The 22,628-nt window shown below is 52.6% G+C and overlaps 2 protein-coding genes across 12 annotated transcripts in view; one reads left to right on the top strand and one right to left on the bottom strand.

Annotated features, from left to right (window-relative positions):
• The window catches only part of FMNL3 (formin like 3), a 66,295-nt gene extending 53,551 nt beyond the window's left edge, over positions 1-12,744 (top strand). The window contains exon 26 of the mRNA XM_059080592.2: positions 12,494-12,744. Within this exon, the coding sequence (XP_058936575.1) occupies positions 12,494-12,744 (251 nt within the window). The remainder of the gene's footprint in view (positions 1-12,493) is intronic.
• PRPF40B (pre-mRNA processing factor 40 homolog B) lies at positions 92-21,362 on the bottom strand. 11 transcript variants are annotated; one of them, XM_067009240.1, is made up of 26 exons: positions 21,289-21,344; positions 14,340-14,420; positions 13,301-13,444; positions 12,925-12,990; positions 12,207-12,234; positions 11,957-11,982; positions 11,710-11,820; positions 11,311-11,431; positions 11,205-11,229; positions 10,776-10,973; positions 10,418-10,547; positions 10,270-10,334; positions 9,568-9,732; positions 9,360-9,468; positions 8,841-8,991; positions 7,990-8,123; positions 7,214-7,328; positions 6,974-7,065; positions 2,723-2,839; positions 2,358-2,495; positions 2,054-2,149; positions 1,718-1,804; positions 1,331-1,508; positions 1,025-1,086; positions 768-911; positions 92-666 (listed from the first exon to the last, which is right to left on the bottom strand). In XM_067009240.1, exons 2-26 carry the CDS (start codon positions 14,355-14,357, stop codon positions 574-576), a joined length of 2,613 nt encoding a protein of 870 aa, XP_066865341.1. In that variant the 5' UTR covers positions 14,358-14,420; positions 21,289-21,344; the 3' UTR covers positions 92-573. The 11 variants fall into 11 exon arrangements, with proteins under 11 accessions (XP_066865341.1, XP_058936578.1, XP_058936580.1 ...); XM_059080595.2 differs by lacking the exon at positions 21,289-21,344 and adding an exon at positions 20,876-21,049; XM_059080597.2 differs by lacking the exon at positions 21,289-21,344 and adding an exon at positions 20,876-21,049 and having other exon boundaries at positions 11,359-11,431.
• Between the last annotated feature and the right edge of the window lie 1,266 nt (positions 21,363-22,628).

The following is a 22,628-nucleotide window of genomic DNA, read 5'->3' as shown; positions in this document are numbered from 1 at the left end:
GTACCAGTGCCCCCTGCTGGCCATGCAGGCACCTGTCCAGCCCCAGCCGGCCCCAGTGCAAGCACACGGAGAAGACAAAAGAGCCACTGGCCATGTTATAAATATTGTTATTTAAAAAACAAAAACAAAACCAAAACGAAACACACATACACTGGGCCCCAGGGCTGCAGGAAGGAGTGGTGGTGCCCCAAGGGCCCGGGCAGGCAGGAGCAGGTACTGATGCTAGAGGGTAAGGACCCCGCCCTCTGCCACCCAAGCTGTGTCCACCAGCCTGTCACTCTTCCTGGGGGCCCCTTCTCACATTTTATCTACTGGCACCACCCACCCACATGGCATTCACCACCAATCGCTGGTCTGGGGCTGAGGGCAGGGACCGCACTAGCTGTCCGGGAAGCTGGGAGGACCCTTGAACACCACGAGCAACCCTGGGAGATGCTGGCGATGATGCGTTGGGGTTGGGGCTACTTGAGGAAAAGCTGACACAGACCCAACTAAGGAAGAAGTCTGGGGCAGACAGCGAGGGTAAACTAGGCCACAGCCTCACACCGACCAGAGGCACGGTGCCTCATCAGGTCACTGGTGGTCATCCAGCTGCTGCAGGAGCGTCCGCCGCCGTCTTTCCAGCTCACCCTCGCTCAGCTCACTTTCCGACGTGTCCCAGCCCGTCTGGTGGAGCAAAGGCACAGCTCACCCACAGCTTCCCCCCGAGGGCTGCCGAGGCCTGGGCACAGCGCTGACTGGGCTGGGGCCAGGTGCCTGCCTCTCACCTTCTCCTTCTTGATTCCAAAGCCTGCGGAGCGGTTAGGGAGCTCTGCCCGCCGGAGGTCCCTGTCCTTGTCCTGCTCTGGTTCTTTCTCATCACTCTCCTTGCCAGCTTTCTCCTCAGGGTCTGTCTCGCTCTCAGGACTGTTCTGTAAGAGCCCAGAGCCCGCCTCCTCAGTTCTTGTGGAGAACAGCCCAGGAGGCGGGTGAAGACATCTCATAAAATAGCAGGGCCTTGGATGGAAGTTCCTTCTCTACGCACCGACTTGTGTCTTCTCTTCTTAGTTCTCTTTTTTGGTTTCTTGACTTTCCGAAGGCCATGATCTGGAGACAGAAAAATCCCCACTAAGTCCCATGGGAGAAGGGAGGCCTCATCCTTTGCTCATTCTTCAGACAGGGACCTGTCTGAGGAAGTCTCAGTCCAGTTTTCCTTCCTTCTCTCCGTTTCCTGCCTGGGCAGGGACGGGAAGTTCTCCTTACTCTCCGACAGGTGCAGCCCTCCCAATCCACTCTACCCTCAGAGGGTGGGGCTCCCTGAAGGCCTCCTCTCCAGCTCCTAACTGCTTACCTGATCCAAGGAGAAGGCGGGAGGATGGGGAACCCCGTCCTCCAAGGGCAGCACCCCCACTTTCAACAGAATCAAGTGAGGAAGAGGGCTCAGAGCCTGACTCTGAGGGGTTCCGCCGCCTCCGCCTGGGGGGCCGGAGAGATGGTGGAGGCAGCTCCTCATCTTCTGACTCAGAGCCCTGGGGAGATCGGCAGACACGTGTCAGCACAGAGGTTACCTGGGCTCCAGAGGCCCTCAAGTATGGGAACTGGGGACAGGGGAATCCAGGACCAAAGGAGTCCTCATATCTTCCTCCAGGGGAGGTGATGTAGGGAAAAAGCAAGAAAAGTGGCTCTTATTTCCCCTAGACAATCCAGCCTCACCCCACATCCTTTCTACCCAACTCACTGAGGGCGAGTGGGAACGCTTGCGATGGTGCTTCTTGCCCTTTCTGCCGTGTTTCCGGCCTTTGCTGTGGAGGTGCTGGCATTCAGTCTGGTGGAGGCAGAGGGAGGGGTGAGGAAGGTTAGCCCCAGGAAGGACCTTGCATTCTACAATCCGGTTTTGCCTCCTCTTCTGAGGCTAGGGCCTTAGATCTATCCAGGGTATGCTAAGACCTCCCCTTCCTTAGTTGTCCGTGAAAGGAGAGCCCTGGTGATAAGAGGTTACCGAAGCTTCTGTTAAGCTAGCCTCAGGTGTTCAAGAGCCTGGGGCAGATGCAGAGGACGAGAAGCTCTGCCTCACCTCCAGTACCTGCAGGAACTCCCGGAAGAGCCGGATCCGCTCCGACTCCAGGGTGATCTGCTCAAAGGCTGAGTCGCACACAAAGCGCTCACGGACCTTGAACAGGAGAGCACTGCTGATCAGACCAGCCCCAGCACAGCATGGATGCCGCCATGAGCACAGGGCAGGGCTGGGGCAGAGGAAGGAAGGGAGCCGAAGCTGGCCCCGAGTTGTGCTATGACTGGGGTGGGCCCCCGGTGGTGGAGAAGCACCGCTGCCCTCAGGACTGAGGGGGTGGTGTTTGGTGCCAGTCTGCAGTCCTGACCTCTTCCCAGGCAGTGCCCAGCTCCACAGCAGGCACAGCCTGCCTCAGCATGCTTCGAAAGGCAGCTTCTCTGCGCCGCAGTCTTCGTGCCTCCTCCTTCTCCCGCTCTCTCTCCCGCGCCTCTGCTTTCTCCAGCAGCTGAGGGCAGACAGGACACAGAAGAGCGTCACCCAGGAGGGTGGGCGCCCCGACTCACCCAGACATACCTTAAAAGGTGGGAAGTTGGAGCCTGGGCTCCTACTATCATTCCGTGAACTGGGGGAAGAGTCACACTGGGGCAGTGAATGAGAAGGCACGGAACAGGAGCGACGGACGAGTTCGAGAACGGAGCCCTGGCTACAGCCCCACCCCACGTGGCCCCTCACACTATTGAAAGTCAGCTTGATGTTGCCTGCATCCAGCGCAGCAGCCCTCTTGTCAAAGCTTATGACGTGGGCGAAGTCCTCAAAGGCTGTGTTCACCTCCACGCAGAAGCCCCGGTCCTGTGGGCACAGCAGCGCATGAAGCAGGGGGCACCACAGGCCCGAACCTGAAGCTGGCTGGCCTCCAGGGCAGGCAAGGGTCAGACTACAGGATGCTCAAGTAGCCCCCTCCCCCGGAAGGGATCCACAGGACTGGGATGCACTTGGAGACCAAGTCGTCCAGGTCCTCACCCTCTGATGATTAAGACTCCCATGCCCACCCTTGGCTTGGTTGTCACAGGGAACTGGGGGCGGGGGTTGGATCACAGGGGCGGGTGTGCAGGGTGTGTGTATGTTTCTCACAATTAATTCTTTGTCCCTTTGGCTTAAAGCTTGAGCCCCTGCTGGGTCCTCCTGCTGCTCAGTAAGTTCCTTGCATTCCAGCATCTGCAGGTCCCACCCCCTGGCTATATTTATTGAGTGCTTACTACGTACCAGGTACCATGCTGAGTGTTTCACACACATTATCTCATTTAATCCTCACATATCTGAAATTAAGCACAAGTCCTAGTATCCTAATTTTATGCAGAAGAAGAAACCAAGGTTTGGAGGAACTAGCGCAATTGCCCAAGGTCTCCAGGGCTAATATACGGCTGAACGAGCATTCTACCCCAGGTCTTTCTAACAACTACTTTTAAGCACTACACACACACAGATCACTTCATCCACGAGAGAAATAGAGGCCATCAGGTGTACACCTCCCAAAACACTATTAAAAACACCACACACAGACCTGGCGCTGTGCTTCTCACCTAAGCCTCAAAACACCCCAGTGAAGCAGAGGCTTAGGAGAGTTCTCTCACTTGGCCCAAGATGACTCAGTGGAAAGTGGAGCCACTGGTGTGCGAGGTCTGGGGCGCGGGCCCAGGTTCCCTCCCTCTCCCTCCACTAAGCTCGAACTTGCCCCGGCGTTCCTGCTGATGGCAGAGGCACACTCTTCTTGCTTCTTCCAAGAGGACTTCCTCAACCCATGCTCTCCAGCCCTTCTCCTCAAACATACCAATCTCTCTCGCTTAGGGAACTGCAAGCTTCAGTCTCACCTCTTCACTGGCTCCTTCCGTCAAGTACACAGCTCACTTAACCTGGAATACCCTTTCCACCCTGCTCTCACCTTCCTCAAGCTAACAACCTCTGCTTCTTTCCCTTTGTTTCAAAATTTAAATGCAGTGCAAAGGAAAACATTTATTAAGCCTACTATAAGCAAGATACTACAAACGTTATTTAATTTCATGACCTTGCACATGTATCATCCCCATTCTACAGATTAGGAAACTGAAGCTCAGAGACATTATATAACTTGCAGAGGTCTCAACCAATAAACAGCCAGGAATTACCCAACTCTAAAGCCTGTGCTGCACTCACTCTGCCCTCTTCACAGACACTGCTCTCCTAGAGGTTGCTCATGTCCCAAGAGTCAACTCCAAGGATGCCTTGGTCCCCACTCTTCTCATCCTCTGTTGACTTCTTCAGTGCTCCCCTCTCCAGGGTCCCCTCCTGTCTCTGACCTCTTTTACCACCTCTCTTGCCTGTGCTTGTTCCCCTGAGACATGCAGTTAGTCTTTTCAATCTACACTGTCCCTCGCAATCTCATTCCCCATCTCTCTCCTGATTTTCAGACCGATACGAGACTGGATATTTCGCAGACACTTCAAATTCAGCAGATCCCAAGAGAATTCATTTCCTGGGAGCCTCCCACCCCACTCCCATGGATCTCTCAGGCCCAGATCTTCTGTCTTTCAGCTATTCCAAGTCCAGGACTCTGCACTACCCTATGGGATGCGAGGTACCATCACAGTCTGCCTGGCTGGTAGATGGTCTCAGGGAGCCCTGGGTTCATCTGCCTTCCATAGGCAGGAGCCCAAAAGGGAGAAGAGGAAGGAGGAACTATCTGAAGAAGATTCTTTCTCAGGAGGTGTGGAGACACAGGACTCAGCAAGGATAGGACTCCCACAGGCCTGTCAGCAGTACCGGCCGCTCTGTGGCTAAAAGTTAAAAAGTCCAATAAAATTTAGCTCTCCTTGGATTAGATATTTCTACTTTATATAATTATCCTATTTAAAATTTGGTATATGCTTTATTCCTCCCTGCCCCAGGTTGCTTTTGAGAATAATTCCAGAAGTGGAATTCCTATTTTCTCCAGCCCTGTTCTTCCTGCTTAATCCTTACCAATGGTGCCATCGATCCACTCCTAACATCTCCGACTCACTCCTTCCTTCCCTCAGTTTCACAAAAAAATTGGTCAATTCTACTTCTGTGTAACTCTAGCCTACTGGTTTTAAACTTTCTTTCTTTCTTTTTTAACAGCAGAAGTATTTTTTTCCATAAAAATCTTATGCAGAACCTTGATGTATAAGAGAAACAAGCTGTTATACTTGAAAATAAGAGGAAGGAGCATAAAGTCCCCCCCACTCCCCCACCCCCTCCGGCTTGTCCCAAGGCTCCTCTGAGGAGACCTAGGGAGTTTCAGAAACTACTAGAACATCACAGCTCTGCTCACTGGCCATCCCCACTGCCCCCGCCAAGCTCACTCCCACCTAGATCACTGCAGCAGCTCCTGCCTGGTCTCCCTACTCACCCCCCATGCTTTGAACCCTGCCTTGAGTCCATGCTGCCCGGATTTTTCTAGCAAATGGCCCCAATAGCAGAAAAGGGTCTGGGGGTGGGTCAGAAGAGGATGACTCAAGCTCAGAATTTATCTTAATCACTGGCCACTACCACTTCTGGTATCCTGAGGTTTCAAGTCCTGTCCTCCTACCACGCCTATCCCTAAGCATATAAGCACTCTGGCTGCAAGTGCTGCTCTACACAACCACCTGGGCTTTTCCAAGACATCAGCTAATCACATCATTCCCAGCTCCCCATTACTTACAAGATAAAAATCCAAATTCCTTATTTTAGCATTCAAGGAATTTTACAGGCAGGGCTCTCCTTCCCAACTGGGGCATGTGGTTCCAGAGAAACAGAGGAAGCCACAGGACATTATGATACATCTTACCTAATGGTAAGTAATTTTAAAATATTAAGTTTATATTAACAGAGAAGTATTATTGTATTAAAATGCAACCCCTGCGTGAATTCTTAAGGCAAAACACAGGACTTTAAAGAAATGTGTGTACAGTAGGACATTCCTCGCTTTATTCTCAGACCCTCTCCACCTCAGGTACCAAGTTACTCCCCTTGGTGATCAAGTGAAGTCTGAAGGAAGACTCCCCACTTTTCAGATGAGGAAACATGCTCAGAAAGATTAAGTAATCTGCTGACGGTCACACAATTTGTAAGTGGTTAAGCTGGACTTTTACCCCTGCAGTCTGCCTTCACAGTCCTGCTGCTAACCACTACCCACACTGCCCTCTCAAACTCATGAGAATGGTCTTCACTTCCACAAAGAAAAATGCTTCTCTTTGTTACCTTTTTCTGAAACATGGGGCTCTCTTAGTCCATCACTCACTTTTCCCCCTTTGATAGACATGGATATTGAGAATTCTCCAACGTGCATGTGCGATAGGAAATGGCAGGTGAATTCGCTCCCACATCACGGAGGTGATAGGGAGGAATGAGGATAGATAAGGAGGACAGGCCCCTTCTAAAAGGCAGTGGCATCTCAGCTCAAGTCCACTGAATGCCTCACAAAACCAGCCTAGTGCTGCTAGATAATCCAAATTTCCAAGAGATGCTGAAGATCCAGATTTTAATTGTAATCTCTTGATTTTAAAATGTTAGCATCAAATTTCAAATTTTTCTAAAACGCTGTACAGGCAGAAGGAACATATCTGTGGGCTACCAGTTTATGATTAGCTGTGCTTCTTGCTCCTCTTTGCTCCTGTGGTACCCTATGCCCAGGACCTCCACCCTCCTCCACCTACTCGTTCTTAGAGGTGCAGTTCAAATGGCAATTCTTTCGATTCTCTGTAGTAACACTTGCCCCTCTGTGTAGCCATTGTCATGTCTATCTTCCTACTAGACCATGAGCTCCTTATGGGCAGAAATTGTATCTTATTCATTTGTGTGTCCCCAGCGCACAGTAAAGGATCACAGTAGCCATCTCCTGAACCGAGCTGCAATGCTCCCACAAAACAGGCCTTACTGGGGAGTTCTGTCCTGGGAGCTTGCCCTGCACCCAGCCTGCCTCCATCCACAGGCCCAGGCTTCCCTCACCTTAAGGATGTCCTTAATGATCTTCTTCTCATCATGGAATCGTGCCTTCAACTCCTCCACATAGAACTTGAATAAGTCCAGAGGGGTGGAGCCTGCGGGGAAGGGAGGGAAGGGGGCCTGGCGGGCGGCAGCTTCCCAAGGCTTGAGGGTGGGGTTGAGGACAGGACCAGGGAGTGGGAGTGCAGAGAGGCTGGCAGGGCAGAAAGCTAGGCTAGAGGAGGGGGAGCCCAGCTGCCTTACCCGGCTGGCCCAGCATGTTGGCAAAGCGGACATCAGTGCTGACTGCTGGGTATAGCTCCATCCAGGTGGACATAGAGTGCAGCTGCCCTGTCTCGTGCAGCTCATCCAGGAAGGTCTAAGCAGGGAGAGGCCAGTTACAGGGAGAGTGAGAAAGGGAGGGAGGCAGAGCCAAAGACTGGGGAAGAAGACAGAGCTGGCAGAGAGAGGCAGGGACAACCCAGACTGAGGAAATGCAGGCAAGAGGCAGAGATGAAGAGATACAGATGGGGAGGCAGAGAGCAATGTGAAAACAGAGGATAAAACAGAAGGGGACAGACTTAAAAGGAAAATGAGCCGGACCAGGAGACAAAGAAGCAGAAACTTGCCTGCAGCATTCTCTTCCCATGACTTGGTTTCAACTTCCCAAATGTGTTACAGCCAAGTAACCCCCACCACTACCAACACCAATGCCACCTCCAAGCTGGGGGACAAGCTAGCTATGCCTGTCTGGCTCCCCAGTGAAGGGAAATAAACTTGGCCTAGCTGGCGAGCCATGCTGGCGCTCTCTGCTGGCAGTTTCTGGGTGGTGCATATGGCTAGTCTCCCTAGAGAAGCACAGCCCAAGGTTGAAGGGACACAGCAGGAGCAAAAGTGCAGGCACAGAGAGGCCTTGTGGAGCTGGGACAGGGCTGGGCATAGAGAAAGCAGTGGGACTGGCCGACAGGAGGCAGGGCATGGGTGAAGAAGTGACGGTCTGGGGCGGAGCTGAGCTCTGATCCAGAGGGCAGCAAAGATACCTGAAAGGCCTCCCGGTTCTTGCGCTGCTGGCGCCGCTCCCGAAGCCGGGCCCTCTCCCGCTCCTCCTCCTCCTCCCTCTCCAAAGCACGGATGTGCTCCTCAAAGCAGATCAGCGCATCTTCCTTGTCCATGTCTAACCGCAGGAAGGAGGGTCAGTGGGCACCGCACCAGCAGGACACCCTCTCAGACCCAGAACCCCCAGTGCTTCAAAGATGCTGCCCCTGTAGGTGTTGGGGACACCCAGGGTGGTGGGGTTAGGGGAGCAAAGGACTCTGCAGGAGAGGCTATTGGAATGATGGTTCTTGAGGAGGATTCCTTGATTATATGGGAAAAAATTAGAAGTATTCAGCTCTTATGAATTTGGTTACTAGAAGTCATCATACAAAATCAGTTATCTCAGGGTCTGAGATTTCATTTTTTATGGGACTGGGAATCAATCAGGCTTTGATATAACTTCAGAAGGTGAATATCTGAAGATACTGCCTGTGATGATAGGCCAACAGCAGCTTATTGCAACATGTGTGACCACTTAAGGCCCACCCTACCAAGCAATTTAAGACCATATTCACATGAGCTATAAAAATCATCTCCAAGTCTTCTGATCCCTACCCCAGTGCTCTTCCCCCAAGGACACACATTGTCTAGGTCAACAGTGGACCCTGGAGGGAGAAAGGAGGTGTCCTGAAGCATTCTGGGATCTCCAGAGTCCAGAGAGCTTCTGGACTGAGTAAGTGCTGGGGACTCCTAGACATCCAGGAGGGCAGGAGGTGCAGGGGAGCGGTTTGAGGCTGGTGCTAGGGGTCAATGAGGAAAAGGGAAGGGACAGGAAGAAGTGGAGACCCAGGCTTACTCTGCAGCTGATGGTCCTGAGCAAAGCTGGGGTTATCCATGAGGTACTGCTGGGCCTGGGACCATGTGGTTTGGAAGTTGACGCTACTCATCCCATCCAGGATGCTCTTCAGGGCCTGGATGTTGCGGCGCCGGAGCTGCTTGGCCTGTTCCTAGGGAGCCACAGGGTCAGGGTGAGGCAGGGCAGTCCGGAGCTACTCAAGTGGGCTTAGGCAGAGGAACACCTGGGGAAAGGCAGGCAGCTTGGGGACTCTGGGATGGCCAGACTCGAGGCCTTCATGTCCCCAGAAAGGGGAAGGAAACAGGTTACAGACCAAGCCCTCAGAGACCTTCCTGTTCTCCCACACCCAGAGCTGTAGGACAAAGCATAAATGGGGGATATGTAGGTGCCACACCAGCTTCTGAGTAAGGAGCTGGGACCCTGGGGCAGCAAGAAGTGAATGGCTGGGTCCACAAGAAAGCAGACATGGAAGGTCTTAGATGAGACTGTGACTGATGGATCCAGCCCAGTGACTGTTACCTTCTCCTTCTTGGCCAGGAAGAAAAGGACATCATCATAAACCTCTTTTCGATCCCTCTCGGGGACCATAGCCCAGACCTCCAGCTCCCCAAAGGTCTGTTCTGCCCGCCTGTGGAGCATATGGGCTGTGAGTAGGCAGGCAGAGAACAGAGACTGAGCCCACAGGTTCTCAGGGTTCCCAGGCCCCACCCCAGCCCGGCCCCCTGACCGGTAGCGGGTGGTGGAGGTCATGCGCTCATGCTGCTCCAAGAAATGCTGCAAGGTCTGCTTGGCCTCCTTGGCTTTTAGCCGGGCCTCTTCCTTCTCCTCCTTCTCCCGCTGCGCCTTGTAGGCATTGAATGCCTGCTTTTTCTCACTCAGTTTGGGCAAGGCACTGGGGTGGACAGGGTGGGAGTGGGATGGGGACAGAGGAGTCAGCCTGAACCACGCTGCACAGCCCACAAAGCAGGGTCATGGCACACTGGGGACAGGTCTCATAGAACTAACAGGTGTCCATGCATGGGCACAGCAGGCTGCAGGGGTTCGAAGGGCACAGGGAGGCAAGACAGGTAGGTCTCCGGGATGTGGGGAGGGGCAAGAAGCAGTGAGGGGACAAGACGGGGCTCTAAGACACTGCTAACACTGGGCCCTTTTGCTTTGGGGTTCTCAAGTTGCAGTCAGGCCCCTGCCCTATCCAGCCCCCTGTTTCCCCAATTAATTCAATTCAAATCAATTCAATTCAACAAGCATTTATTGAATGTCTCATGTCAGATCCCTTTCCCCTCCTTCTCCAGGAGGCTCTCCAGCTTCTCTTTCCCAGCACACTCACTCATCTATCACTCTCCTCACTCTGGCCCCCTTGGGGTTTCCTGGGGAATCCCTGGCTCAGCTGCCCCCATGAACAAGGTCTGGAGAGCCTGCCCAGACCTACCTGTAACGGGGGTCGGTGACCACCATCTTCATGGCCTGTTCCCACGAAGCATTGGAGGGGACAGCCTGGAATGGAGCAGGCGGGGGTCATGGGGCCTGCCCATCTCTTGCCCCCTCCAGGCCTACCCTGGGAGCCCCACTCTCAGCACCTTATCCCTCAGCAGCTCCTTGAAGGCCTGCTTTGCCTTCTCCCGATTGCTCCAACTGAGGCCAGACCTCTCCGGTTCTGGCTTTGATTCCTCTTCCTCCTGCTGTGGTGGCTGATGCTGTCCAGCAGAACTGGGGGCCAAAGGGGACTCAGCCACAGTGTCCCCCAGTCCCTATAGCTTTCAGTGCCCTGTGTGATCAGGACACTCCCCCTTGCTCCCCAGGGAAGCCATTTTCTGCTCCTCAGAGGTCATGCCCACATCTTCACACCCTTCCCGAGAAACCTGGCAGAGGTCAAGGGTTGAACCCAGCTGGGAGCTTGAAGCCAGTGTCTGGAATGCCATGGGGAGCAGCCCTCACCTGCTGGGGCCCTCCTCCAGCTGCTGCAGGAACCCCTGCTCCAGGGGCTGGGCAGCCTCTGACACATCGCAGTCTTCACTCCCACCTGGCTCAGGTTCTAGGAGGCCTGTGGGCACCAAGGTGGGGCCAGGTGGCACAGGTGGGGGGTCAGGCTGTGGCTGAGGCTGAGGCTGTAGTGTCCGTGGCTGCTGCCGTTTCCTGCAGGTGAGCCGGAAGGGCAGTGTCCAGTAGAGCAGGGATAGAGGTGGTCAGGGGCTGGCTGGTCTTTCTATCCTGTGAAGGACTGGGGCCAGAGCAGACCACTCCACAAGGAGACTGAGAGCTGGCTCTTCCTCCCACAGAGTAGGGATCATGGGGAGAGGCCACTCCCACCCCTTAGGTGGCCCCAGGTACAGGTGGATAGGTAGGCAAGGTGGGCAAGTCACTCACCCTGCAGCCTCTTGTTTGACTAGAGCTGCAACAGGAAAGGATAACATGGTTATAGGGTAGCAAGGGCCATACCCAGAGCCCCTGCCTGGGCCCACCCCCGCCTCACCCTCCAGGTCATCCAGGTCCTTGGGCCGGGTCCAGCGGGACTCCTTACTCTGGTTGTTATAGTAGTAAGGTTTGCCTGTGTCTGACTTGTACTCTTTCCAGGGACACTGGGATAGCAGGAGCTGTAAGAGGATGGGCCAGGGAACATCAGTGGGCTGGGCATACCTTCCAGCCAGTTGGGGGAGCTAAGGGGACCCAGTGAGTAGGGGACACAGGAGTGTTTAGCGACCACCTGGCCTGGCTCAACATAGGGGAAGGTGGACTTCCTGAGATCCTAGGGAGGTCGGGGAATGGTCAGGGATCAGAGGAACCATGTGTATGGTTAGAGACTCAGGGGAAGCCAAGGACGTGGAGGGGTCAGGGCATCTGAAAGGAAGGGACAGAAAGCCCCACTCAGGACCTCTGCCTTGGACTTGAGCACGCTGGGCTTCTCCCACACGGACTGCTTGTCGTCAGCATTGTAGTAGTAGATGCGCCCATCAGGGGCCACATGCTCACTCCACAGGGCCCTCTGGGGGAGGGGAGGGTGCACAGAATGGTGGTCAAGGCCCCTTTCCCAAAGCTTCTTCTCCTCACCCCAAAAAGTTAACGATTAGCACCCCTTTTCAGCCTTTCTACCCAGAGACCCCTGAGCTGAAAGAACTCACCGGAGGGCCCATCCCAGCCACAGCAGCTAGAAAAGAAGCCAAAGGAAATATATTAAGTCCTTGCTCCAACCCCCATCTGATCCCCATCTATTCCTCCCTTATTCCATCCCCAATAAATATCCCCTGGTCCCATCAACATCCCAGGATCCCTGGCATCCCAACAGGCATGATCCGGGGTGGGCTCTAGTCCATGGTCCCCTCTCCCCCCCAACCTCCGAGCCTGGGGGGAACAGACCCCCAGAAGACTCACAGCTGGCGGTGTCCGCACCTGGAGCCGTCTGCCGAAGAAAGAGGAGGGGGAAGGGTTGGGGCCAAGCCCAGCGGCCCCCAAGACCCAGGCCATGGGGGATGAAGAAGCAGGCCAGGCCAGGATCCAAGTATCCTGCTCCCAGGGATCTCTGCTCCCTAACAGGCTTCCCCTGCCCTCTGGGGCCATGGCTCTAAGACTCCAGAGGGAAATTGCACAGCAGCTCCTTTCTTCGTTTTCAAGTGAGAGTATTTTGTTGAGTAAACCTCCATGGTCCATCTTTTCCACAGTGAATACCAAATGCCACATCCTACCCAGACTCTACTACACTGAACAACAGCACAAGAAGATACAGAGAGATCCCCAGGTACTGCTGATTCCTCCAGAGACACAGAAGATGAAGAGGAAATTGTATTCAAGTGTCCACGGTGCCAACTCTGTGAGGGTAAGCCGCGTCTGGCATGAGTGTGTTTCCTTAAGGGAGCTGGGCATAGCAGGGGGAGTAAAAAGAGAGAATGTATGTGCCTTTGGGGAAGAGTGAGATACTAGAAGAGCTGAGTACATGGCTGGACTGGAGAGGAGGACTCATTGTGGGGAGTGCAGCTGGGCCGAGGGTGGATGCGATGAGAAGAGGGAAAGAATGGAAGCCATGTCCCTGTTCTCCAAGTTAGGCCCACTGGGCTGCAGGGCAGAACCTACTTCCTGTCCCTCCAGTGCTTACCGCTGCGGTGACGGGCACCGCTGGCATCAGCATTCCTGGCATCATGGGTGGTACCATTCCTGGTATCTAGGGATACAAAGAAGACAAAAACCAGCTATCGAGGTGAAGGTAAGCACAGGCTGCGAAGGGTCCTGAGAGATCCTGTCAGGGATGTGACCCTCACATGGGCACCTCTGCAGGAAATCCCCAGGCTCTGGGCTCTTAGCTGAACCTCAGAGTGTCCTCCAGCCATTCAGCAGACAAATCCACCTGGGCCTGGCCCCACGTTCCCTCCCTCCCCACCCCAGCTTCTCAAGTCCAGATATCCACTCTCACCTCTACCCGCAGCTAAAATGACAAGGGTTTTCTGAGGCCCTGGTACAGGGGAGAGGATTACCTGTGTGAGTGGTGGTGGCGCCCCTATTGGTGGAAGCATTGGGGGCATGATGCCAGGTGGCATGGGGGGGATGGCTGGTGGTCTCTGACTCATCGGGGGGAGCCCCATTGGAGGAAAAGGTGGGGGGATTCCTGGAGGAGGCATCTGGAAATGAGGAAAGGAAGAGATCCTGAGCAGAGAAGACACTGCTTTTTACCTGTCAGGAAAGAGCCACTCGGCTCCCACCCCAACCCTCCACCCTGGCTCTGAGACAATTCCAAGGTTTCGGTTTAAGAGGCATAAAACCACCTCCCTCCTCACCACTGAGACTGATAACAGGGGGTCCCTCTGGGTATAACGGGCAAGCACGCAGCTTCTTGAGGCAGGGAAGGGAGAGGGAAAAGGGAGGTGGAACTGCCACCATACTGCAACTGGAAGGCTCCACTGCTTCAATGACTGTCCCCAAAGAGGCCTTTCAGATGCAGGGCCAGAGGCAGGCGTCCAGTCCCAAATCCCCCAGTCCCCTGCCTCCTACCTCTTTTTCCCCAGTTTGATGACCACCAGTTGCTATTCCAGCCTGATGTTTTTGTATAAAGAATACAGACAAGGGGAATTCCCTGACAATCCAGTGGTCAGGACTCAGCACTTTCACTGCTGAGGGTGCGGGTTCAATCCCTGGTCGGGGAACTGAGATCCCGCAAGCCATGAGGCACAGCCGGGAAAAAAAAAAAAAAAAAGAATATAGACAAGGAGCAGTGAAAGAGAAAGACAGCCCCACCCTGCCCTCACACTAAGGGGGTCTTTTCCCATCCACTTCTCCTTTGCCCAGCCCCTGTGTGTCCCAAGGACAAAAAGACAAAGGGAGAACTGTCAACTTTATGGACTGAGAGCTTAAAAGCAGCTCCTCCCACCCCATGCCCAGGCAAAACCATCCCTCATCCAAGGGCAACAGAAGGGGGCATTACACAAAAACCATACTGGCGATGCAGCAGTGCTAGGGACTAGGGAGTTGGGGGTGCAGGCTGGAAAAGCCAAGCCCAGGGAAAGACATAAAACTTACGAAGGGTGGTGGCATCATGGGGGGCCCCGGTGGGAAGGGGGCAGGCGCTGCTGGGGGCCGGGGACCAGAATCGGGAACCGACTGTTGAGGGAGAGAAAAGTCATAGGACCCAGGATGGGCAAAGAGATGGGCTTTTGCAGAAGGGAAGCAGAGGGGTGAGGATGAAAAAGGAGCAAAAGTTCAGAGGAAGGGTCTCCAAGCCCATTTTCCTGCCCGCCCCCAGCTCTGAGCCCTGGGTAGCTCTGCTCTCTCTTCTGCTAGCTCAGAGCCAGCTGGCTGAGCTCCTTCAATGTCATCTTTATTTTGGAAGTTTCCACTTTGCCAAAGCCAAGAAAAGATGGAGGAGGCTCTACTACAGGCACAGATGGGCTCTTCCCAAGGCTTTTCACCCTCCTGCCTGTGGGCAAGGCTGTGCTTCCCTTAAACCAGGCAAACAGAGGTCTCTCATCCCCAAAGTACTCAGGGAGGAAGTGGCCTCTTTTCCTGTTCGCCTACCTGAATTCACCCAGTACGGAGACTCAACCCAAAGGTCTCTAAACATAGTCACTAGTCCTTCCTAAGTACTAGTTACCCTAACTCTTCTCTCTTTACTACCAGCCCCCTCCCCTATCTGGCCTCATCTTTAGTCACTCACCCACTCTGACATCTTCCATTCCCATTCCCTCCCTCTTCTCTTTAGCTTTACTCCCCAGCCCCGACACTCAGTGGCCATCACCTCCCCTACAGATTCTGAACTCATGTCCCAGTGCATGAGGCTTTGAACAGCCTAGGTCTTCCTATCCTACACCTAATGGCTAGCCACATCACCCCATTTAGTTCTCAGCCTAAATATCACTTGCTCTAAAAAGCCTTCCTGACTCTATTTAAAGCACTTCCAATTTATTCTGATCCCCTTTTTAGTTTCCTTACGTATACAATTTCGTAATTATTATGTTTGCTTGGTTATGTTTCCCCTTACCAGAGAATAATAACATTCCATGAGGGCAGAGATTGTACCTGACTTGTTGAAAGCTGGATTCCTGGTATCTGCCACAGTGTCTGGCACATAATGGGTACTCAACAAATATTAAGTGAATGAAAGTACAAATGAAGGAACAAATCCTCTTTATATAGAACCTTCCGATTCTAAAAATTCAACCTATAGGGCTTCCCTGGTGGCGCAGTGGTTGAGAGTCCGCCTGCCGATGCAGGAGACACGGGTTCGTGCCCTGGTCCGGGAAGATCCCACATGCTGCGGAGCAACTAAGCCTGTGAGCCATGGCCGCTAGGCCTGCGCGTCCGGAGCCTGTGCTCCGCAACGGGAGAGGCCACAACAGTGAGAGGCCCGCGTACCGCAAAAAAAAAAAAAAAAAAAAAATTCAACCTATAGATATAGCCCTACATGTGTGTACAAGGTTTTCAGATCAGCGTTATTTGTAAAACCAGAAGACTATAATAGCCTAAATATCAGCAAGGAACTATGGAATTTTACACAAACATAAAATGGAATACTATGCAGTCATAAAAAAGAATGAAGACGTTCATTGTCTTGATAGGGAATAATCTCTAAGATACATAAACAAGGGGGGGGGAAGCAAAGTGCAGCAAAGTTTAATTACTTGTATAAAAATTGGAGACAAAAGATGACACAAGAAATGAGAATGGGGACATAGGTGAAAAGGAGAATTGTTTGCCCTTTTGTAACTTTGAATATGACTATATTTACCCTTTTGAAAAATCTTTTAAAGTAAACTAGGGCACAGAGATGCAGCTTAAAGGCTCTGCCCTTCCTCCTCTTTGCTTGGAAGGTGGGGGGTGGTAGGGAGGAGTCCCATAGAAAGGTGGAAGCTGGCTCACTGCTGCCCAATTTCCCTACTTTCCCAATTATCCCTATGGTATGAAGGCTCAGCATTTAAAAAGGCTTCTAGGGCTTCCCTGGGGGCACAGTGGTTGAGAGTCCGCCTGCCGATGCAGGGGACACGGGTTTGTTCCCCGGTCCGGGAAGATCCCACATGCCACAGAGCGGCTGGGCCTGTGAGCCATGGCCACTGAGCCTGCACGACCAGAGCCTGTGCTCCGCAACGGGAGAGGCCACAACAGTGAGAGGCCCGGGTACCGCAAAACAAAAACAAACCAAAAAAATGCTTCTAATCTCTACTTTAAGCAATATCTGTCCTTCCTCTCTTCCCACCCATCTTGTCCTAAGAAGAGAAGGAAGGGTAAGTCAAACTACTCCAACATGGATCACCTTTTCTCAGGGTTCACATACTCTAAGCCCTGTATTCAGACCTGCTCCTGCCCCCTGAAACTTTCTTCTGCGTGGAAGTCAGAAACCAATCAACATGGGAGGAAATCCAATTCTCTGTGCCACACATTCCCACCCAAGCTGCCTCAGGATCCTCTCTAACCTCCCAGACGCTACGTAACCATCTTTGGGTCCTCCCAGGCTCCAGGGTTGCCCATCTCAGACTGGTGCCACCATTCATACAGTTGTCCAAGATAGAAATCTGTGAGTCACTCAGCACACCTCCTTCTTTCTTGTCAATACATCAATGAGTCCTGTTAATTTTACCTCCTAAAGATTTCTTGAATCCATCTATTTCTCTCCGTTTCCTCCTCCACCCCTACCACCCCTTTTTTCATCTGACCTACTTCAGTGGCCTCTTGACTGGTCTCCCAACACCCACTCCAACCTCAGGCCACGCAAGTTACTCCCCCGTTTAAAACTCTTTAATGGGTCTGGGAGGCTGTGGCATGTTTGCTCCCCAACTGCCTTGCCTACTTCACCCATGCTGAGCTCCTTCTCTCAATCCTCCCACCTCAGACATCCACCTCCGCCTGGGGCAATCTTCCTTCCAAGGCCACACAACTCGCCTACATATCCTTCACATCTGGCAGTCATCATTTCTTCAGGAATGCCTTTCTCCAACCCAGCAAACTAGTCAGAGCCCTCTTTTACACACTCAGACACCATGTTACCTCCCCCTTCAGCAATTATCCACTGGAATTTTACAGTTATTTGTACAATTCTGATTGTATTCTTATTTTATGTGGCACTAATAAAAAACAAATGCTGCCAATTAAATTATGATACTCCACTGATTTTAAGATGCATCTTGACTTCAGAAATGTTAAAATGTGAGTCTTAGAATCAATGAAATATCTGACACCTCCACTAGGCTGAAAACTCTAAGGGGCAGAGACTCTGTTTTTGCTGACTCCAATATGCTATGCCCATTGTATTTTCCTTACTACCCCCTATTGGCACACAGTATGTACTATTATTTCTTGACTTACTGACTGAATGGTCTTGGCAAATCCCACAAAACAAAGCCATCTTAAGGTCTAGCAGTTATTAAGGGAACACAGAATGTCAGAGCTGGAGAGGACGCTGGCAACCACCCTAGGCAGTCCTCTTTTTTCAGATTAAAAACTAAGGGGGACTAATTGGTCCCAGGGCTGGATCCAATCTGCCCTCTAGCCCTACTCCCTTAAAAGCACAGTCCTTACCACAGGAAGCAGGTCTGTTTTCTTCACTCTAGCATATCCCCTGAGACCCATGTGGTTAAACGGGGAAGGTTCCAACATTTTCTTGCTTGAAAACCAGTGGTGGGTCCCTATTGCCCACCCTACAGAATCTCTCATCTCATCTCATTCAAAGCCTTTAAATAAGACCCATCCCACACTCTTCTTGGCTCACCCTGACTCAATGGCTCCCCTCCTCCTCTTTGCACAAACTGTTAGATTACTCCATGTGTTTCTTTTATTCTTTGTCTCTTATTTTGTTCAAGATGATCCAATAGTCACCTCCTTCAGGTTACCTTTATGACTATCCTCCACACATACACACACTCCTACCTGTGTCCCCTCAGGATAAATGCTGCACTACTTTGCAGAGTGACATGCTACTCTGTGGATGCTTGCTGAGTGTTTCACATGGGACTGCCTGTCTCACTACTCAGGTGGGGATTTCCCTACATTCAGGGATTGCATTTTCTCCTTTTAAGCCTCCTCTGAAGTGTCTAGTCAGGGCCCTGCACACAAAGTGCTGTGACAAGATGCAGACTCACCCCTAAACTTATTTTTGCATACTGGAATATCCTAAAACAGACAAATGTGTATGTGTGTGCTCATGTACCCAGGTACATTTGTATAAATTCTCTGGGTAAAAGCTGACTGTGATGTGAGAGAGAGGCAGTTTGGCAGAGGTCTGTGTGGCTGGGGAAGTGAACTAGAACCAAATACTGGCATGGGAAAACCTAAACAATTTTAAAAACTAACTGTATATGACCATCTTTAACTTGGAATGGAGACCCCTGGCCAGGATCCAGACACTAGCCTGTTTTGGACAGTTCCCCAGAGAGGACACAGCAATGGAATGAACATAAATTACTACGGAACTTCCAAAGCCCTCCCTTCCCTGAGCCTCCCGTGTGCGACATGTAGGCTTTCTTTCCTGAAACACCCCGGCCCCTATCTCACTTGCTGCAGTGCCTATACAACTTCAGGTCTTATTATACTTCTGTGTGAGAATATGAAGACGTAACTTGTGTGAGACAGGGATATAGGAAAGGGGGCTGAAAAAGAAGCAGATCATGTGTCTTCCCTGGAACAAAAACACATTTGTAGGCTGGGGACAGACAGTGAAGAGATAACTGATCATCTGATCATCATGTGTTCACCTGGGCCAGTTGAAGGATTTGCCCCCACCCCCCACCCCCAGCCCCGACAGATACAATCAGTTTTTCTCAGCCTCCACATCTGAGGGGCATCTCAGAACTGAAGATTCAGAAGAAAGAACAAAAGGAGAAAAGGAGAAGACTGGAGAGACAGGAGGAAGAGAATGGAAAAAGGGAAAAATAACATTTACTGAGTGCTTATTATGAGCCAGATACCATGCCAAACACTCATTTAATCCTTGCAACTATATTAGAGGTTATTATCCCCATTTTACAGATAAAGAAACTGAGGTTCAGAGAGATCAAGTAACTTGACCAAGGTTCCAAGAGATTAAATGGCAGAGGCAAGTTTGGAATCCAAGCAGTCTGACCCCAAAGCCTGTGCTTTCGACTACTCCACAAAGCGGCCTCCCAACAAGGACGATAATGCCACAGGTATTTCCCACATTCAAATTCACTCCCCTCCTTTCTTTTTTACCCCAATCCTCACACAATCATGAAATCCTCAGACAGCCAGGGAATCCCAAGGTTGGCCAGGTCTGACTCACTCCCTGAAGGGATTTGTGCTGGAAAATGAAGGCTGGGAGGCACACCTCTCAGGAGGTAGCCGTCATCAAAAAGAAAAGTATCATGGAGACTGAGAGACCAGCTGATTACCCTGTGCTCTAATATCTACCTGCTGCCCTTCTTCAGCTGCCCCAAACAGCACCAGCCTCTCCCTCCCTGTTTTCGAAACCATTCTAGTCCCCACTCCCCTGTACCAGCCTCATTATTCCTCCTGCTCCCCAAAGATACTAGAAAATATCTTCCGTTGCTTCTCTCTGATCCTGCCATCTCATCACTCTCCTGATGAACAGAATGTTACTTCTCATCTTTATCTTTCTTGGGTTAGGTCTCAACCCCTCCTCTACTTAGAGTTCTCCCATCCCTCCAACAGGATTCCAGAGGCGCTGGCTAGCCTGCCCCAGCCTTGCTTTGTGCCTACCATCCCCCCACATCCCTGGGGATTTTCTGCAGCCCCAGCTGAAGGCCTAGCCTCCATCTTCGTCCTTCTTTCCTTTGCTTCCCGACGTCCTAGAACCCATTCTCCTAAACTCTCTCCTCAAGAACCACCCCATTTTGGAGCAGAAAAAGATCTGGGATATCATTCCCATGCATCTTCCTTTTTTTTTTTTTTTTTTTTAATCGATAGGAAATCTGAGGCCCAAAGAAAGGTAGTGACTTGCCCAAGGTCACACAGAGTTGTTACAGAGTTTGTTGACGGCAGAGACAGGATTGGGACCAAGGGGCCTCTGCTCTCCCATTTCTTGGGCTGTCCAGCACTGCGTGGGGGCTGGAAGCCTCTCTTTCCTCAGGAAACAATGCCCCCTCCTCACCTCAGGAGACAATGCGGGGAAATGAAGGAGGGGGTCTCCAAGAGGTCTTATGGGGCACCCAGGGCTTCCAAAAGGTTCAAGCACTGAGTCTGGGTAAGGGGCATGTCGCACGCCAAATATCCCAGGAGGGGAAACTGTGGCCCCCAGCTTTCCTAGTCCACCGGTTCCCACATCTCTCGCCCCCTCTTCTTTCTCGACCTTTCTCCACAAACGCACTCTTCGCTTCATCCCTTCCTCCTCCGCACCCAGTCCCGCAACCCTAGTTCCCCTCAACACCCCCACCCTCCGCCATCCTCCATCATGGCCTCCCCCGCCCCTTCTCCCCCAAATCCCCGCCCCCTCCCCCCTCCCTGGCTTCTCTCCCTAACCCCTCATTCCCGTAGCTCTGCCCCGGGGTCCCGGGTACCCCCGGCGGCCTCCCCGCCCCCCCAAGCCAGGCCCGGGCCGCCGGGGGCGCTGTGGGACCGACCCGGGCCCCTCCACACCCGCGCGGGGACGTTACCATGCCAGAGCCTCCGAGCAGCTGGGCCGGCTCGGCCCACCCACCAGTAAAAGCCGCTCTGATTGGCCGGCCGCAGCCGGGAAGGCGGGGCCGGTGGGGGGTCGCACGCCCTGGTGGCCGGGGCTCCGGTCGCTCCCGCCGACCAGCCGGGTCCTCCACCGGCCCAGAGAGCCCCGGCCCGGCCCCGCCCCCGGCGCGGAGAACAAGGCCCCGCCCCTGCGCCTCCTGGTCCGGGGTCCGCCTACCGGGGGGCGGGGCGCGGGGCACGCCAGCTCCGCGCTCTGAGTGACGGCCGGAGGGCCGACGCCAGGCTGCGTTTCGCGGCGTGAGCTTGGAACCCGACCCCTCCTCGCGCGCCCGCAACTCTCCTTCCTTCACGCCCTTCACACTCTTCCCGCCGACCGCCTCCAGACCTCGGCCCGCCGCTTCTCCGCCTTCGCGGCTCGACTGCAAGGGCGCGCGGAGCGGCTGGATCCCACGCGCTCGCTCCCAGGACCAGAGGCTGGACCCAAGTATTCATTCCGAATGTAGGGATATCTTTGCATTTCACAGAACGTTTTTTTGGTTCGATGCGTATTTTTAGCACTTTAATTAATTCACTCATTCAACAACTACTGAGCACCTGTTATGTGCCAGGAAGTGTTCCAGGCACTGGGCAAATAGCAGTGGGGAAAAAAAGCAGACAGATCCCGGGAAACTCCTGCCTTTGAGCGGCGTACACGGGCTTCTTACGTGACCCCAAAGTTACTTCTTTTGAGATTTGGCTTGGTTCCCACCAAGTGGTGAAATCGTGAGGCGAGGGGCCCAATTTATTTTAGGAATAAAGATGTGAGATAAATGTTATGTTGTACAGGTAAGGGAATTATAACCTAAAGCTGTTTAATGACTGCTTAACGTCTCAGGGCTAGTAACTTACAGAGCTCCAGGCATACGGGTGCAGAAAGGTCGAGCACCTTCTGTCCAAGGCCCGGGTAAAACTGTTTCTTTTTTCCTTTATTTATCAACACTTAATTGAGCCTGTGCTCCGTGCTTGGTACTGTGCTAGGTCCTGAAGATGCAAAGTCTCACCTGGGTCCAATTCCAAGGCGCTTAGAGTCTAGCAGGGGAGAGGTAGGAAAACAACCAACATGAAGTAGAAGTCCTAAATTAAAGGTGACAAATGGAAGGAAAGGAAGAGAGAGTCATTCTTGGGGCCACCGTAGAGAGAAACTTCATGTGGGTGTTTTGTTTTTGTTTTTGGCAGCGCCGTGTGACTTGGGGGGAATCTTAGCTCCCCAACCAGGGATGGAAACCATGCCCCCTGTAGTGGAAGGTTGGAGTCCTAACCGCTGGACCACCAGGGAATTCCCAAACTTAATCTGGTTTTCTTTGTAATACCTAAATGGCCTCAAATGAGGGCCTAGTCCTGTTGTTTTCAAACATTATTATTGAGACCTCTAGGCACAGCAGAAGTGGTTCAGAGGTTCCATAAACTTTTATCAGTCACATTTTATTTTTACAGTTTTTTAAAAAAATTCTTTTTATTTTTGCCTGTGTTGAGTCTTTGTTGCTGTGCGTGGGCCTTCTCTAGTTGTGGCGAGCAGGGGCTACTCTTCGTTGCAGCGCGCGGGCTTCTCATTGCGGTGGCTTCTCTTGTGGAGCAGGGGCTCTAGCCGCGCGGGCTTCAGTAGTTGCAGCACGTGGGCTCAGTAGTTGTGGCTCACAGGCTTAGTTGCTTCACAGCATGTGGGATCCTGGACCAGGGCTCAAACCC

The sequence above is a fragment of the Kogia breviceps genome, chromosome 12, assembly GCF_026419965.1.
Source record: "Kogia breviceps isolate mKogBre1 chromosome 12, mKogBre1 haplotype 1, whole genome shotgun sequence".
NCBI classification, from domain to species: Eukaryota; Metazoa; Chordata; class Mammalia; order Artiodactyla; family Physeteridae; genus Kogia; species Kogia breviceps.
The sequence above is the reverse complement of the archived record's forward strand: the minus strand, read 5'-3'. Positions and strand labels throughout refer to the sequence as shown.

Excerpts from the sequence above, each read along its gene's own strand:
- PRPF40B (XM_059080594.2), bottom strand. Across the intron at positions 10,335-10,417 it reads AGGAGCTGCTGAGGGATAAG|GCTGTCCCCTCCAATGCTTC; the intron begins GTGCTGAGAGTG and ends GCTCCATTCCAG. Across the intron at positions 8,992-9,359 it reads TCCTGGCCAAGAAGGAGAAG|GAACAGGCCAAGCAGCTCCG; the intron begins GTAACAGTCACT and ends GTGGCTCCCTAG.